The 16,200-nt window shown below is 46.2% G+C and overlaps 1 protein-coding gene across 5 annotated transcripts in view; it reads left to right on the top strand.

Moving 5' to 3' along the window:
* LOC135968061 (transcription initiation factor TFIID subunit 13) overlaps positions 1 to 16,200 on the top strand; it is a 60,961-nt gene that overhangs the window by 19,724 nt on the left and 25,037 nt on the right. Inside the window, exons 7-16 of one of the 5 annotated variants that reach the window (XM_065533050.2) lie at positions 159 to 264; positions 517 to 654; positions 1,406 to 1,669; positions 3,206 to 3,379; positions 6,630 to 6,810; positions 7,146 to 7,242; positions 7,740 to 7,841; positions 9,344 to 9,470; positions 9,549 to 9,727; positions 10,247 to 10,412. In XM_065533050.2, the coding sequence (XP_065389122.1) occupies positions 159 to 264; positions 517 to 654; positions 1,406 to 1,669; positions 3,206 to 3,379; positions 6,630 to 6,810; positions 7,146 to 7,242; positions 7,740 to 7,841; positions 9,344 to 9,470; positions 9,549 to 9,727; positions 10,247 to 10,412 (1,534 nt within the window). Of the gene's footprint in view, positions 1 to 158; positions 265 to 516; positions 655 to 1,405; positions 1,670 to 3,205; positions 3,380 to 6,629; positions 6,811 to 7,145; positions 7,243 to 7,739; positions 7,942 to 9,343; positions 9,471 to 9,548; positions 9,728 to 10,231; positions 10,413 to 16,200 lie in introns of those variants that run through there. The other 4 variants (XM_074000078.1, XM_074000067.1, XM_074000071.1 and 1 more) reach the window with 4 other exon arrangements.

Here is a 16,200-nt window from a genome sequence, read left to right on the forward strand (position 1 = left end):
GTCACATAGCTAGGAGGGCACAATTGGATTTAGTCCACACACTTTCCATCATACTCAGAACCTAACCCTATTCCCCGGCAGACCCTCTGCTGTTGTCTGGGCTCTTCAGTAAGCACTGCCTGGCCTCTAGAACTGACATTTAATTTCTGCCCCTATAGACCTCCGCAGTCGGTGATGGCAGACACAGAGAATAAAGAGGTGGCCAGAATCACATTTGTCTTTGAGACCCTCTGTTCTGTGAACTGTGAGCTCTACTTCATGGTGGTACGTTTTCCTTTCTTTGCCCGCTAGAGGGCCTTCAGGGGAGGGTTACCCCGTCTGCCCCATTGGTGTGTCCACGTGGCTGACACCCCCCTTGTAGTGATTCCACAGAGGAGAGGCCCAGACTGACCGGCAGGGACTTCACAGTTTAACAAGGGTCTCACCAACTGTGATGGCACCTGGGATGGCAGCCACATGGGCACCCACTTCCCCTCTGGCCATCGCACCCTCTTCACTTGTCTGTCCTGGGTTCAGGGTGTGAATTCTAGGACCAGCACTCCTGTGGAGACGTGGAAAGGTTCCAAAGGCAAACAGTCCTATACCTACATCATTGAGGAGAACACGACCACAAGCTTCACCTGGGTCTTCCAGAGGACCACTTTTCTTGAGGCAGTAAGTTCCTCCCCTTCCTCAGACCCTCAGCTCCCAGGGGAGACCCTCTGAACACAGGAGGATTCCTAGCATTAGCTTAAGTGTGAGTCTGAAGTTCAGAATCCAAGGGTGAGAAGGATCTTAGGGAGTCAAGCAGGAAACTGCCTGACCCAGGCCTCTGAGGACCACCTCGTCTGTCCGGATGACTTCCTGGAAAGATGACACTAAGAAATAAGCTGGCCCTCCTTGTAGTCCCTGCCCTGATACATGTGGAACCACACTTGTTGTTGTTTTTAATAGTAACAACTCTAGTTTTATTTTCTTAACTCAAAGGAATACAGGCTCATTGCAGAAGACTCAGAAAATAGAAATAAACAAAAATAAGAAATAAAATCAGCCATAATCCTACTACCCAGAGATAAACCAGTTAACATCTGGACCATCTCCTATACACTGTTTGTTTCTGTACAAATACATTTTTGCCTCTTTTACAAGGAGAAAACTTGCTTTTTTCATAAAACAGTATATATTATGTATTTTCCCCATGGTACTTAATATTTTTATATGTCCTATAAATGGTTCAGTCTCATTTTAAAATGACACCAAATACATATAAAGAGCTACTGGTAAGTGAGTAAAGAGTCGGATGCTTCTAAGATTCTTCTTGAGTATCACAGGATGGAAGATTAACTACCTTGCTCTTTCTAGAGGCCTCAATTGTTGCTGCTGTCTCAGGCCTCTCCCCTCTCCCCTCTTGTTTCCTTGTCTCCAGAGCAGGAAGTACACCAATGACGTTGCCAAGATCTACTCCATCAATGTCACCAATGTTATGAATGGTGTGGCCTCCTACTGCCGTCCCTGTGCCCTAGAAGCCTCTGATGTGGGCTCCTCCTGCACCTCTTGTCCTGCTGGTTACTATATTGAGCGAGATTCAGGAACCTGCCATTCCTGTCCCCCTAACACAATTCTGAAAGCCCACCAGCCTTACGGCGTCCAGGCCTGTGTGCCCTGCGGTCCAGGGACCAAGAACAACAAGGTACCTGCAGTCTGGCATTTATCCTAAACCTGACCCTCTGCTTGGATGAGCTCAGAAGATGCTGGCTCCTGGGTGGGGTTCTTTAGAGGCTGATCCCCAGGTGCTCCCCCAGCATACTCCTAGGTTGGAGTCCTGGAGGACACCCATCCAGGCTGTGACTGTAGAGGGTGAGCAGGGCCTTGATTTCCAGGGTCCAGGACTCAGTCACTGACAAGTCTCCTCTTTAGTGGCAGGTAAGACAGGTTGGTGACCGTCTGGCCCAGGGGGTTATTTGGCAGGTGTGCAGAGACCCAGAGGGAAGGAACAGTGGGGTGGGGCCTGTGGCTTATATTCAGCATCATTCAATCCAGCCTGTTATTATGGAAATCTACCCCTTCTTTGGAAAGATAGAAACCCAACCATTGCTGGGACATATGATAACTGGCATTGCTGTCTTCTATCCCAGTGGCTTCTCAGCTTTACAAGTATAAGGATTCCTTTCCTAAGTGGGAAGAGGCTGCCTGCAGTGGCTCACACCTGTCATCCCAACACTTTGGGAGCCTGAGGTGGGAAGATCACTTGAGCCCCGGGGTTCAAGGTTGTCATGAGCCATGATTGTGCCACTGCCCTCCAGCCTGGGTGACAGAGCAAGATCCTGTCTCTAATTTACAAAATAAATTTTAAAAAGCACCTATAAAAACTAATAAATAAAGTGGGGAGCAGTGTTGTTGCCCCCATGTACTTTCTGCATCTGAGAAGTACTTACGACTAACAGCTCTCAGATATTAATCGATGCTTTTAAATGAATTTGTATTTTACTGATCACAACTATACGCACATACACCTGTAAGGCACTATCAATATGTACTCTGCAAACGTTGCCTAGTTCATCTGCGCAATGAAGTGCAGCGATTCTACAGACCCCTGGCAACCTCTTTCCGGTACCCTGGACTTTTGCTACAACCTTCCTTCCCTGGAGCTCCCTCTGCTGCTGTGCGAGGGAATGACAATTGTGTGCGGCTGCCGCTGAATGGTGACCCTAAAACAGAGCAATGAACGGGTTTATGGGAAGAAAAGCCCCTTTCTGAGTTCAGTTTCCTACAGAGAACCTGAGAAACAGGAAGCAGAGTTCAGTGAGTTTTACACAGTGAGGGGGTGAGGAGGGAGCAAGAAAAATTTCTCTTCTTCCATCTCAGATACCCTTTTCTGGTTAGTACCTCATTGTCTTCTGCTGGAAAGTAAAAAGGATCCTCTTGTGTCTTGAGAGGCTTCTATAATCTAGGCACAGGAATAAGGCTATAGAATTTGACCAAACTCCCTTCTGAACAATAACAGGTTTGGGTTTGTCCATCACATATGTGCTAATAACTGAATGGCAAATGTACATAAATCCCCTAGTGCCTGTTTCACTTCTTTTGCTAGTCACCCCTAATCCTTTCTTCCTCCTCTTGACCCCATTTGGGCGGGACCAGACTGGGGAGAAAACTGCTATTCTCGGCTGCGGCCCCTCAAGGCCCTGCCTGACCAGTGGGCCTGACCCGTCCCTCTCCCCGTCAGATCCACTCTCTGTGCTACAACGATTGCATCTTCTCACGCAACACTCCGACCAGGACTTTCAACTACAACTTCTCCGCTTTGGCAAACACTGTCACTCTTGCTGGAGGGCCAAGCTTCACTTCCAAAGGGCTGAAATACTTCCATCACTTTACCCTCAGTCTCTGTGGAAACCAGGTAAGTTTGACAGGGTGAGAATTGAATGGGGGAGGCCCGTGGATCAGAGGCCAGAGACAGACACAGGAGAAAATCAGAAATCCTTCAGGCAGCAGGGGGTTGAGGAGCTTCAAAGGTTTTTAAATGTTATTATCCCTGAGGATTTTTTTCCCTCAAGTTAAATAATCAGGATTATAAACACTTAAGAAAATATAGATGTTTAAAATAATGTGTTCTTGCTGGGTGCTGAGTGCGGTGGTTTACGCCTATAATCCCAGCACTTTGGGAGGCCGAAGCAGGCGGATCACCTGAGGTGGGGAGTTCGAGACTGGCCTGACCAATATGGAGAAACCCCGTCTCTACTAAAAATACAAAAAAATTAGCCGAGCGTGGTGGTGCATGCCTGTAATCCCAGCTACTGGGGAGGCTGAGGCAGGAGAATCGCTTGAACCTGGGAGGTGGAGGTTTGCAGTGAGCTGAGATCGCGCCATTGCACTCCAGCCTGGGCAAAAAGAATGAAACTTCATCTCAAAAAAATAAATAAATAAAATAAAATAAAATAAAATAAGGTGTTCTTTTACTCTTACCTGACCTTTATTTCCTCAGAATTAGTCTATTTAAAAATATGCAGGAGGAAGGCCGGGCGTGGTGGCTCACGCCTGTAATCCCAGCATTTGGGAGGCCAAGGTGGGCGGATCACGAGGTCAGGAGATCGAGACCATCCTGGCTAACACGGTGAAACCCCGTCTCTACTAAAAATACAAAAAATTATCTGGGCGTGGTGGCGGGCACCTGTAGTCCAGCTGCTCGGGAGGCTGAGGCAGGACAATGGCATAAACCTGGGAGGCCGAGCGTGCAGTGAGTCGAGATCGTGCCAGTGCACTCCAGCCCGGGCGACAGAGTGAGACTCTGTCTCAAAAAACAAAACAAAACAAAACAAAACAAAACAAAACAAACAAACAAAAACCCAGAAATACACAGGAGGAAAGGTTTTTTTCCCTTCCTTGAAAAAGCAGCAATCACTGCATTTGTCGCTTGTTTCCTAGAGGCTGGATAAAATCAGCTGTTTCTATTTCATCCACATGTCTCTTTGCTGACAGCATGAAAGAAAGTAACATGAAATGCTTTATAAGGAAAGATTGTCACCATCAGCCATTTCATGCTGCTGCAAATATTTCAGATCCAAAATTCAAAGGCAGAAATGCAAAGGTTAATCCCACCGCTGCACTTGACTAAACTGCAAGCAAGCCACAATTAGCAATGGGAAAGTTCATTTCAAATGTTACGAAATAGGCTGGGCACGGTGGCTCACGCCTGTAATCCTAGGAATTTGGAAGCCAAGGCAGGCGGATCACCTGAGGTTAGGAGTTCGAGATCAGCCTGGCCAATATGGTGAAACCCTGTTTCTACTAAAAATAGAAAAATTAGCTGGGCATGGTGGCACACGTGTGTAGTCCCAGCTACTCGGGAGGCTGAGGCAGGAGAATTACTTGAACCCGGGGGCAGTAGTTGTAGTGAGCCAAGATCGTGCCACTGCACTCTAGCCTGGACAACACAGCAAGACTCCATCTAAAAAAAAATTACAATATAAAGTGCATCTTGAGCATCTAGTCTTTGACTCTGTTGGTGGTAAGGCCTTTACATCATAGAGCTCTGACCCATCCTCTGCAGCATGCAAAGAAGTTGATGGGTGTTTATATAGAGAACATGTCAAGAAAGAAACTAACCTGTGAAAGATTAGAGATACGTGTCTCTATCTTGTTTTCAGAAGTCTTCGAAGAAGTTAAAATGAAGCCTCAGGAGTAACAGGTCATGATCACTTAGGAAATAAGACTGAATAAAGCAGGCTCCATGTACCAAAGTGTCATTCAGCGAATTATGGAGAGCAACAAAGGTGGGGAATTTGGGGAAATGGTGTACTTTTTTTCTCTACTCCTTTCCTGTTTAGAAATGCTTATGGTGTACTGCCACACTACAGATCCTTAGTTCAAAGACAGAACTCTTTTTTTTTTTTTTTTTTTTTGAGACGGAGTCTCACTCTGTAGCCCGGGCTGGAGTGCAGTGGCCAGATCTCAGCTCACTGCAAGCTCCGCCTCCCAGGTTTACGCCATTCTCCTGCCTCAGCCTCCCGAGTAGCTGGGACTACAGGCGCCCGCCACCTCGCCCGGCTAGTTTTTTGTATTTTTTTTTTTTTTTTTTTTGAGACGGAGTCTGGCTCTGTCGTCCAGGCTGCAGTGCAGTGACTGGATCTCAGCTCACTGCAAGCTCCACCTCCCGGGTTCACGCCATTCTCCTGCTTCAGCCTCCCCAGTAGCTGGGACTACAGGCGCCCACCACCTAGCCTGGCTAGTTTTTTGTATTTTTTAGTAGAGACGGGGTTTCACTGTGTTAGCCAGGATGGTCTCGATCTCCTGACCTTGTGATCTGCCCATCTCGGCCTCCCAAAGTGCTGGGATTACAGGCTTGAGCCACCGCGCCCGGCCTATAGAACTCTTTATTTTATTGTAATGTAAAGGTTTCCTTCAGTTTTCAAGCTCATCTACTTACAATCTAGGAAAAAAAAAAAAAAAAAAAAAGGCTGAGACACCAGATTTAGCACTTTTTTTTTTTTTTTTTTTTTTTTTTTGAGGTGGACTCTCATTCTGTCGCCAGGCCAGAGTGCAGTGGCATGATCTCCGCTCACTGCAACCTCCGCCTCCCGGGTTCAAGCGATTCTCCTGTCTCAGCCTCCCAAGTAGCTGGGACTACAGGCGCGCACCACCACATCCAGCTAATTTTTGTGTTTTTAGTACAGACAGGGTTTCACCACGTTGGCCAGGATGGTCTCAATCTCTTGACCTCAGGATCCACCTGCCTCGGCCTCCCAAAGTGCTGGGATTACAAGTGTGAGCCACTGCGCCCGGCCAGCACCATTTATAATAAAATATATAACACTGAAAATGTTGGCTAGGCACAGTGGCTCACCCCTGTAATCCCAACACTCTGGGAGATTGAGGCAGGAGGATTGCTTGAGTCCAGGAAGTGAAGGCTTTGGTGAACTATGATTGCACCATTGCCTGGGCGATAGATCAAGACCCTGCCTCAAAAGAAAACAAAACAAAACCAGAAAATCAAATCTATCTCGTCATTAGACCTGGGACGAATCATTCCCCTGCAACATACCATTGGAACGCTGAAAATTTAGATGTAAAAAAGCCTTCCCTATTCCCTTCTGGGAATTCCTCTGTGACCACTCCCTTTTTCCCACTTCTTCCTCCCACTCCCCCACCAGGGTCGGAAAATGTCTGTGTGCACCGACAATGTCACTGACCTCCGGATTCCTGAGGGTGAGTCAGGGTTCTCCAAATCTATCACAGCCTACGTCTGCCAGACAGTCATCATCCCCCCAGAGGTGACAGGCTACAAGGCCGGGGTTTCCTCACAGCCTGTCAGCCTTGCTGACCGACTTATTGGTGAGTAACTCTGCTGCCTCAGCCTTGTTTGAGAGAGAGAGAGAGAGAGTGTGTACGTGTGTGTGTGTGTGTATGTGTAGGAGAGTGTGAGGTTACCAGGCTGGGAGGTAAAAGGCCCCACATGAGGGGCCCAACCTCTTGACCTGTGTTTTCTATTCCACTCTGTGTGCAAAGTGCTCCCGGGGACTCTGACAAACCCTTGTTTCACCCTTTCATAAGTCAATCAGGGATGTGATGAGATGCAGTGAGGTTGGATGTTGAAGGTATTGGAAGAATTGAAGTGGTTGCCAGCTAATGCTGCTAGCGAGAATTAATTAGGAGCTCTGATTTGGCAGGGGTGACAATAGATATGACTCTGGATGGAATCACCTCCCCTGCTGAACTTTTCCACCCGGAGTCCTTGGGAATACCGGACGTGATCTTCTTTTATAGGTGAAGATGAGAGGCTAGGCTACTGCAAGTGAAACCTAGGACTGCTCCATAATTTCTGCTGCATCCCTCCCTCTCTAGTCACCTACTGCTTATCAAGCCAGAACATGTCTGAGGTCTAGCAGATCTGCCCAGTCATGATAGCTAAAGGCTGGGAGTTCCTGATCCCAGCTTCTTAGATATTATTGGAGCAGATCTGCCCTAGAGGCAAGGAGAAATATTGGATGATCTGCAGTGGACTTCCCTTCCAGCCTAAGCAGGCTCCAGTGGATGCTAGCCATGACTTTCCTAAACCAGGGCATTTCCCCCTTGACTACATATTGTTGATCCCCACCCTTTCCACATATAATCCAAGGCCTGTGCACTCCCTGTGTGCCAGGCTAAAGCCCAAGTCCCGACTTCCCCAGCAAGGGAATTGCTCCATGCGGATTTCACTTGGTGGCTGTCCAGGAACACAGCTGAGTGATTCATTCCCCCCTGGGGGCTGGCTTTCTCCGCAGGTCCAATGATGTGACCCAGTCCTGCAGTTCTGGGAGATCAACCACCATCCATGTCAGGTGCAGTCCACAGAAAACTGTCCCTGGAAGTTTGTCGCTGCCAGGGTAAGCCCTGCAAAGGGGTGTGACGAAGGCCAAAATCTCCCTTCCTTGAAGTCATTCCATCCTGAGATCCAGAGATTAGTGAAAAGGAGAAAAAAGAAAAGAATTTGAGATCCATTAATGGGCTCTTAGGGGCAGAGTCATGGCCCCAGACCCTTAATCTTCATATGGCAAGAATGGGGTAGAAGGAAGAGTGAAAGCTGCTCTCATATTCCTGGTCCATTATGGTGGCAGCTGCGTAGCATTGTAACCAACAGCTCGGCTGAGAGCCAGATTGAATCATCTCCTCCACTAACTAGCTATGTTATCATGGCTACGTTTCTTACCGTCTTTAGGCCTCTTGTTTCCTTATCTATAAAAATGGGTGTAATGCGGCCAGGCACGGTGGCTCAAGCCTGTAATCCCAGTACTTTGGGAGGCCGAGACGGGCGGATCACGAGGTCAGGAGATCGAGACCATCCTGGCTAAGACGGTGAAACCCCGTCTCTACTAAAAAAAAAAAAAATACAAAAAACTAGCCGGGCGAGGTGGCGGGCGCCTGTAGTCCCAGCTACTCCGGAGGCTGAGGCAGGAGAATGGCGTGAACCCGGGAGGCGGAGCTTGCAGTGAGCAGAGATCCGGCCACTGCACTCCAGCCTGGGCGACAGAGCGAGACTCCGTCTCAAAAAAAAAAAAAATGGGTGTAATGCTAAATTCCCTCAGCGGGTTGTTTTGAGGATGAAATGAGACAAGGAGACTTTAGGACGTTTCATGATCTCTGGCTATTAGGAGGTTTAGTAAAGGTTTAGGGATCCTAGGAATCTCTCTGCAATGAAAATACCCAGTTCTGAGTTTAATAGCTGAGTGAACTAAATCAAAAATTTCCAAATGAATATGACCACAGGACACCCCCCTCCCCTCCCCGCATAACAGCAACTAACATCTTGACGGGCACTGGCGTCTCGAGGAAGACATTTTGGATATGCTGCGCCTAAACAACTGACTGGGGAGATGGGGAGCAAAGCAGGGCGTCTTGACCCAGTAGTGGTGTCTGAGTGTCAAATCCCTGTTCTTGCCGTTGTAAACATCACAATAAAGTACATAACAGGTATCCAGGACCGGAAGCTCATTCCTGAACCCCACCTCAACTCTAATCCCATTGCCAGGAAGCTGCATCAAAGTGGCTATTGCAAATGTCACAAGTCTGTGGGGAGGACAGGAACCTCAAAGGGGTTGTTGGGTCAGCCGTGCTAGAGCTCAGACACCTTACAATAGCTCTCATACAATGTCAGCAAAAACATAAACGGGCAGAGGGTGGAGAGCCCATTGGAGGCCAGGAAGGCCTCTTATCAGTGAAATCAGAGATCAAAACCGGTGTTAAGGACTAGTTGGAAGGATCCTGGTAGGGCTAACGGTTTGGGCAGAGAGAGGGTGAATCAGGCAAGCTATGAGACAACAGGCCTCCAACCAGATCTTCCCCACCAGTCCAGCCAGTGAGAGCTCAGGCCTCTTTTCTGCTTTGCTAGAACGTGCTCGGATGGGATCTGTGATGGCTGCAACTTCCACTTCCTGTGGGAGAGTGCGGCTGCTTGCCCGCTCTGCTCAGTGGCTGACTACCACGCTATCGTCAGCAGCTGTGTGGCTGGGATCCAGGTGGGTTTCCCTCTGATCGGGCACTCCCACGAGAGAAGGGAACGAGAGATCTGAGTTCCTTGTTTTTCTCCCCAACAGAAGACTACTTACGTGTGGCGAGAACCCAAGCTATGCTCTGGTGGCATTTCTCTGCCTGAGCAGAGAGTCACCATCTGCAAAACCACAGATTTCTGGCTGAAAGTGGGCATCTCTGCAGGCACCTGTACTGCCATCCTGCTCACCGTCTTGACTTGCTACTTTTGGAAAACAAATCAAAAGTACATGATGCGGTATTGGAGTTTGGGGATGGACAGGGTTGGATTATTGATCAGGGAGAATATCTGAAAGTGTAAATTAATGGGGTTTTTCTCTGGAATTGGCTACAGACTCTGTGACTCTGGCCAGAGACTTGTTGAACCACTTATCCAGTGCATGGTTTGGTTATCCTGACTCCTGAACAGGGATGGTACCACGTGGCAGTCTATAAATGGATGTTAAATTCTGAAAAGCAAAGAATATCCTTAATTTGTTATTCTTAACAATACAGAGAATGACATTAAGATTTTGATATTTCTATTGAACTTTGAGATCACAGAAACAGGCTTAAGGAACAAAGATCACTGAACTGGGAACCACGATTCCTTCTAGTCCCGCAGCCCTGACACCGTTTTACCATGCTTCAGTCTCCTTACCCTTGGCATGGGAATAGGACCTGTTTGTAGCCCAACCTCTCTACCTCTTTCCCCCTTATTCGCACGTTTTGGGATCCTTGTCTTTCCCATCCTCCTGCTTTATAGACTAGAGTACAAGTACTCCAAGCTGGTGATGAATGCTACCCTCAAGGACTGTGACCTGCCAGCAGCTGACAGCTGTGCCATCATGGAAGGCGAGGATGTGGAAGACGACCTCATCTTTACCAGCAAGAAGTCATTCTTTGGGAAGATCAAATCATTTTCCTCCAAGGTAGGGGGCCTGGCCAGTGCCCTGAGGTCAGCCTGGGCGTGGTGAACCACCACGCCCAGCCCCAAAATTATATTTTCAACATATAATCAGTGTTTTTTTTTTTTTTTTTTTTTTTGAGACGGAGTCTCGCTCTGTCGCCCAGCCCAGGCTGGAGTGGAGTGGCGCGATCTCGGCTCACTGCAAGCTCCGCCTCCCGGGTTCACGCCATTCTCCTGCCTCAGCCTCCCGAGTAGCTGGGACTACAGGCGCCCACAACCGCGCCCGGCTAATTTTTTGTATTTTTAGTAGAGACGGGGTTTCACCGTGGTCTCGATCTCCTGACCTTGTGATCCGCCCGCCTCGGCCTCCCAAAGTGCTGGGATTACAGGCGTGAGCCACCGCGCCCGGCCAGTGTTTTTAAATTACTGAAACTAGCCTGGCGCGGTGGCTCACGCCTGTAATCCCAGCTCTTTGGGAGGCTGAGGCGGGTGTATCACCTGAGGTCAGGAGTTTGAGATGAGCCTGACCCACATGGTGAAACCCCATCTCTACTAGAAATACAAAAATAATTAGCCAGGCGAGGTGGCGGGCGCCTGTAGTCCCAGCTACTCGGTAGGCTGACGCAGGAGAATGGCGTGAACCTGGGAGGCAGAGCTTGCAGTGAGCCGAGATCACGCCACTGCACTCCAACCTGGGTGACAGAACAAAACTCTGTCTCAAAAAAAAAAAAAAAAAAACAAAAAATTAGCCAGGCGTGGTGGTGGGCACCTGTAATCCCAGCTACTCGGGAGGCCGAGGCAGGAGAATCGCTTGAACTCAGGAGGCAGAGGTTGCAGTGAGCGGAGATCGCGCCGTTGCACTCCAGCCTGCAGGACAAAGTGAGACTTCATCTGGAAAAAAAAAAAAAAAAATTACTGAAACTACTGAGATATTTTACTTTTTTTTATTTGTAGAAGTTCTCAAACTCCAAAGTGTGTTTCACACTTAAAGCACCACTCTGTTCAGGTGCTCATTTCAAATTTCAAATGCTAATAGTCACATGGTATTGAAAGCTACTATATTGGGCAGTACAGCCTTAAAACATAAAAATCCAAATTTCTGAATACACTTTACAAAGTCCCCCGTGCCTTCCTGGCCTCGCCGTCTACACTCCCCGCACAGGACCTCCCGCTCTTTGCTCTAGGTTGTTACTGCTGCTCTTAGACTCTTTCACACTCTGTGACTGTTGCTTCTTCCTGGCACGTTTCTTATCAGGGTGTGCCGCTCCCGCTTCCATCAGCCCTCTTTGCCACTCAACTACTCTCGTAGTGCCACCTCATTTGTTGAGTGCTCTCCTTATGTTATCTTACAACTCTCCTACAGCATCTATACTATTCCTGTATATACCCTTCGGAAACTTATTTTTATTGACATATAAACAGTAAAGTACACAAATCTTAGTATACAGGTTGATGAGTTTTCTCAATCTATACACCAATGTAACACCCAGGTCAAAATATAAGACATTTACAGCACACCAGCAGATTGCCTTACGCCACCTCCCAGTCAGCCCCTCCTCCAAAAAAAAATAGTATTCTTACCTCTATCACCATAAATTCCTTTGCCTGATTTTGAACTTCATGTAAATGGACTTGTGTAGTATATACTTTTGTATATGGCTTCCTTTTTTTTTTTTTTTGAGAGAGTCTTGCTCAGTCGCCTGGGCTGGAGTGCAGTGGTACGATCTTGGCTCACTGCAACCTCCACCTTCTGGGCTCACACCATTCTCCTGCCTCAGCCTCCCGAGTAGCTGGGACTACAGGCGCCCACCACCACACCTGGCTAATTTTTTTTGTATTTTAGTAGAGGTGGGTTTCACCATGTTAGCCAGGATGGTCTTGATCTCCTAACCTTGTGATCCACCCGCCTCGGCCTCCTGAAGTGCTGGGATTACAGGCATGAGCCACCGGGCCCAGCATGGCTTCTTTCTTTCAAGATTATGTCTGTAAGATTCATCCATGTTACTAACATGTAGCAGTAGTTGGTTCTTTTCATTGCTATATAATACTCCATTATGTAAATATGCCAATCAATTCTACTGGCTTATTTACTTCATGACGTTTAGATAAACTGGGTTGTTACCGGTTGAGGGCATTATGAATAAGCTTCTAGAGACTCTTTTTAAAAAACTGTTTGTCAACTAACAAATTATAGTTGTGTATATTTATAGGGTACAATGTAATGTTATGATTTATGAACACAATGTAGAATAATAAACGCAAGCTAATTAACATATCCATCACCTCAAATACTTACATTTTGTGATAAGAACATGTGTACATTCTGGCCGGGCGCAGTGGCTCACGTCTGTAATCCCAGCACTTTGGGAGGCTGAGGCGGGTGGATCACAAGGTCAGGAGATCGAGACCATCCTGGCTAAAATGGTGAAACCCCGTCTCTACTAAAAATACAAAAAATTAGCCGGGCGCGGAGGCGGGCGCTTGTGGTCCCAGCTACTCGGGAGGCTGAGGCAGGAGAATGGCGTCGGCCCGGGAGGCGGAGCTTGCAGTGAGCCGAGATCGCGCCACTGCACTCCAGCCTGGGCGACAGATCGAGACTCCGTCTCAAAAAAAAAAAAAAAAAAAAAAAAAAAGAACATGTGTACATTCTTATGTGCGTCTATTGGTAGACATAAACACTCATTTCTGTTGGGTATGTACCAAGGAGTAGAATTGCTGGATCATAGGGTGGGCACATGTTTAGATTTAGTAGATAATACCAAGTAGTTTTCCAAAGTGGTTGTAATGATTGATATTCCCACTAGCAATATCTAAGAGTTCCAGTTGCTTGGCATTCTTGCCAATACTTGACATTGGCAGTCCTTTTAATTTAGCCATTCTGGTAGATATATCGTGGTATCTCAGTGTTATTTTAATTTGCATTTTTTTGGTGACTAAAGATATTGAGCGCTTTTTCATAAGTTGATGGCATTTGGATAGCCTATTTTGAGAAGTACCTGTTCAAGCCTTTTGACCAATTTTTATTTGTCCTTTTCTTAGTGGTTTATAGGAATTATTTATATAGAGTGGATAGAAGAATACCTGTGAGATACAGATACCACAGATCTCCTCTCCCATTCTGTGGCTTGCCTTTTCATTCTTTCAGTCTTGTGATGAATAGAAGTTCCTAATTTTTCCAAAACACAATAGATAAATCACAGAATTTGTATTCTGTTTTGAAAATCATGTTATATCTTAACCTCCAGAAGAGATTCTCCAGTTTTTGGTTTTTTTTTTTTTTTTTGTAGACATTTTATTTATTTACTTTTTACGTTTAGGTATAAGATTTATTTAATATTAATTTTGGTGTTTTATGTGAGATAGATCAAAATTTTTTTTAATGTGGAGAGTCAATTGCTCATGATAAAAATGCAATAAACTGAGAATAGAAGGGAGCTTCCTTAATCTGATAGTAGATACTTACAGAAAAACCCTTGTCTTGTCTTGTCTCTTCTCTTCTCTTCTTTTTCTTGAGACAGAGTCTCATTCTGTTGCCAGGCTGGAATGCAGTGGTGCGACCTCAGCTTATGCAACCTCTGCCTCCTAGGTTCAAGCGATTCTCCTGCCTCAGCCTCCTGAGTAGCTGGCACTACAAGTACGTGCCACCATGCCCAGCTAATTTTTGTATTTTTAGTAGAAATGGGGTTTTCACCATGTTGGCCAGGATGGTCTCGATCTCATGATCTCGTGATCTGCCCGCCTTGGCCTCCCGAAGTGCTGGTATTACAAGTGTGAGCCACTGCATCCGGCCACATTTTTCTTAATGATGAAATGTTGAATGCTTTCCCCTTGAGGTTAGGAACAAGACAAGTATGTCTGTTATCACCTCTTCTAATCAACATCATGCCAAAGGTCCCAGGCAGTATGAATAAGGCAAGAAACAGAAATAAAAGATTGGAATGGAAGAAACTGTCATTATTTGCAGATCACTTGATTGTGTATGCAGAATCTGAACTATTAAAATTAAATAACTAACAAAATCACTGGATACAATACACAGAATCAAAGGTACTTCTATATACAAGTAACAGTTTAGAAGCACCACGTACATAGAGATACACCTAATAAATAACATTTAAGACTCATACACTGAAAACTATAAAACATTGCTGAGAGAAATTAAAAGTAATGAAGGGATATACTATATTCATTGATTGAAACATTCAGCACTGTTACAATATTCGGTTTTGTTTTATTTTCTTTTTGTTTCTTTTCTTTTTCTCTTTTGTGATAGAGTCTTGTTCTGTCACCCAGGCTGGAGTGCAGTGGAACGATCTCGGCTCACTGCAGCCTCTGCCTTCTGGGATCAAGTGATCCTCTCACTTCAGCCTCCCAAGCAGCTGGGACCACAGGCACCCGCCACCATGCTCAGCTAATTTTTGTATTTTTTTTTTTTTTTTTTTTTGTAGAGACAGGGTTTTGCCACATTGCCTAGGCTGTGGTCTCGAATTCCTGGGCTCAAGCGACCCACCCACTTCAGCCTCCCAAAGTGCTGGAATTACAGGCATGAGTCACCACACCTGGCCTTATTTTCTTCTATGCTCCCAATACCTACCCCGGTGCCTTGCAAATAGGAAGGAATCTCAGAATGATTATAGATTTACAGGAAGTTGGAAAAATAGTAGAAAGGTCCTGTTTTCCCCAATGATAACATCTTATATAACTCTAGTAAAATATTAAAACCAAGAAATTGACATTGCTACAATCCACAAACCTTATTCAGATTTTGCCAGTTTTATACACGTGCGTGTGTAGTTCTCTGCAATCTTACCATGTGTAAATTTGCGTAACCACTGCCATGCTCAAGATACAGAACTGTTTCATCACCACAAAGATCCTTCTTGCTGCCTCTTTGTAGTCCACTCCCTTTGCCCTCCATTTCACCCCTAGCAACCACTAATCTATTATCCATCTCTATACTTTTATCAATGTGAATAAGTGAATGAGAAAATAGTGATATCATTTTGCATCAAGTTTTGTTAAAGAGCTATCAAAGAGGAAAGCTCCTTGTTAAAACCCTAAAGAATGGTTCTGTAGGTGCTATCTCATTTCTAGTCATCAATTTTGCCTCTTAAAAGGTTGAGTTTGGCTGGATGCCATGGCTCACACCTGTAATTCTAGCACTTTGGGAGGCCAAAATGGGTGGATCGCTTGAGCCCAAGAATTTGTGACCAGCCTGGGCAACACAGCAAAACTCCATCTCTGCAAAAAATAAAAATTAAAAAAATTAGCTAGGTGTGGTGGCGCACACCTGTAGTCCTAGCTGCCTGGGAGACTGAGGTGGGAGGATCACTTGAGTCCAGGAGGCAGAGGTTGCAGTAAGCTGAGGTTGTGCCACTGTACTCTAGCCTGGGTGACAGAGTGAGACCCTGTCTCAACAGCAACAAGAAAGCTTGTGCTTGAATTTTATCATATTGCCCCTAATGTTCAGATTCAAGAGGTCCAAAATTTTTTTTTTTTTTTTTTTTTTTTTTTTTTTTTTTTTTTTTTTTTTTTTAATGAGATGGAGTCTCGCTCTGTCGTCCGGGCTGGAGTGCAGTGGCCGGATCTCAGCTCACTGCAAGCTCCGCCTTCCAGGTTCACGCCATTCTCCTGCCTCAGGCTCCTGAGTAGCTGGGACTACCGGCGCCCGCCACCTCGCCCAGCTAGTTTTTTGTATTTTTTAGTAGAGATGGGGTTTCACCGTGTTAGCCAGGATGGTCTCGATCTCCTGACCTCGTGATCCACCCGTCTCAGCCCCCCAAAGTGCTGGGATTACAGGCTTGAGCCAC

Source organism: Macaca fascicularis, chromosome 1, assembly GCF_037993035.2.
Source record: "Macaca fascicularis isolate 582-1 chromosome 1, T2T-MFA8v1.1".
NCBI lineage: Eukaryota > Metazoa > Chordata > Mammalia > Primates > Cercopithecidae > Macaca > Macaca fascicularis.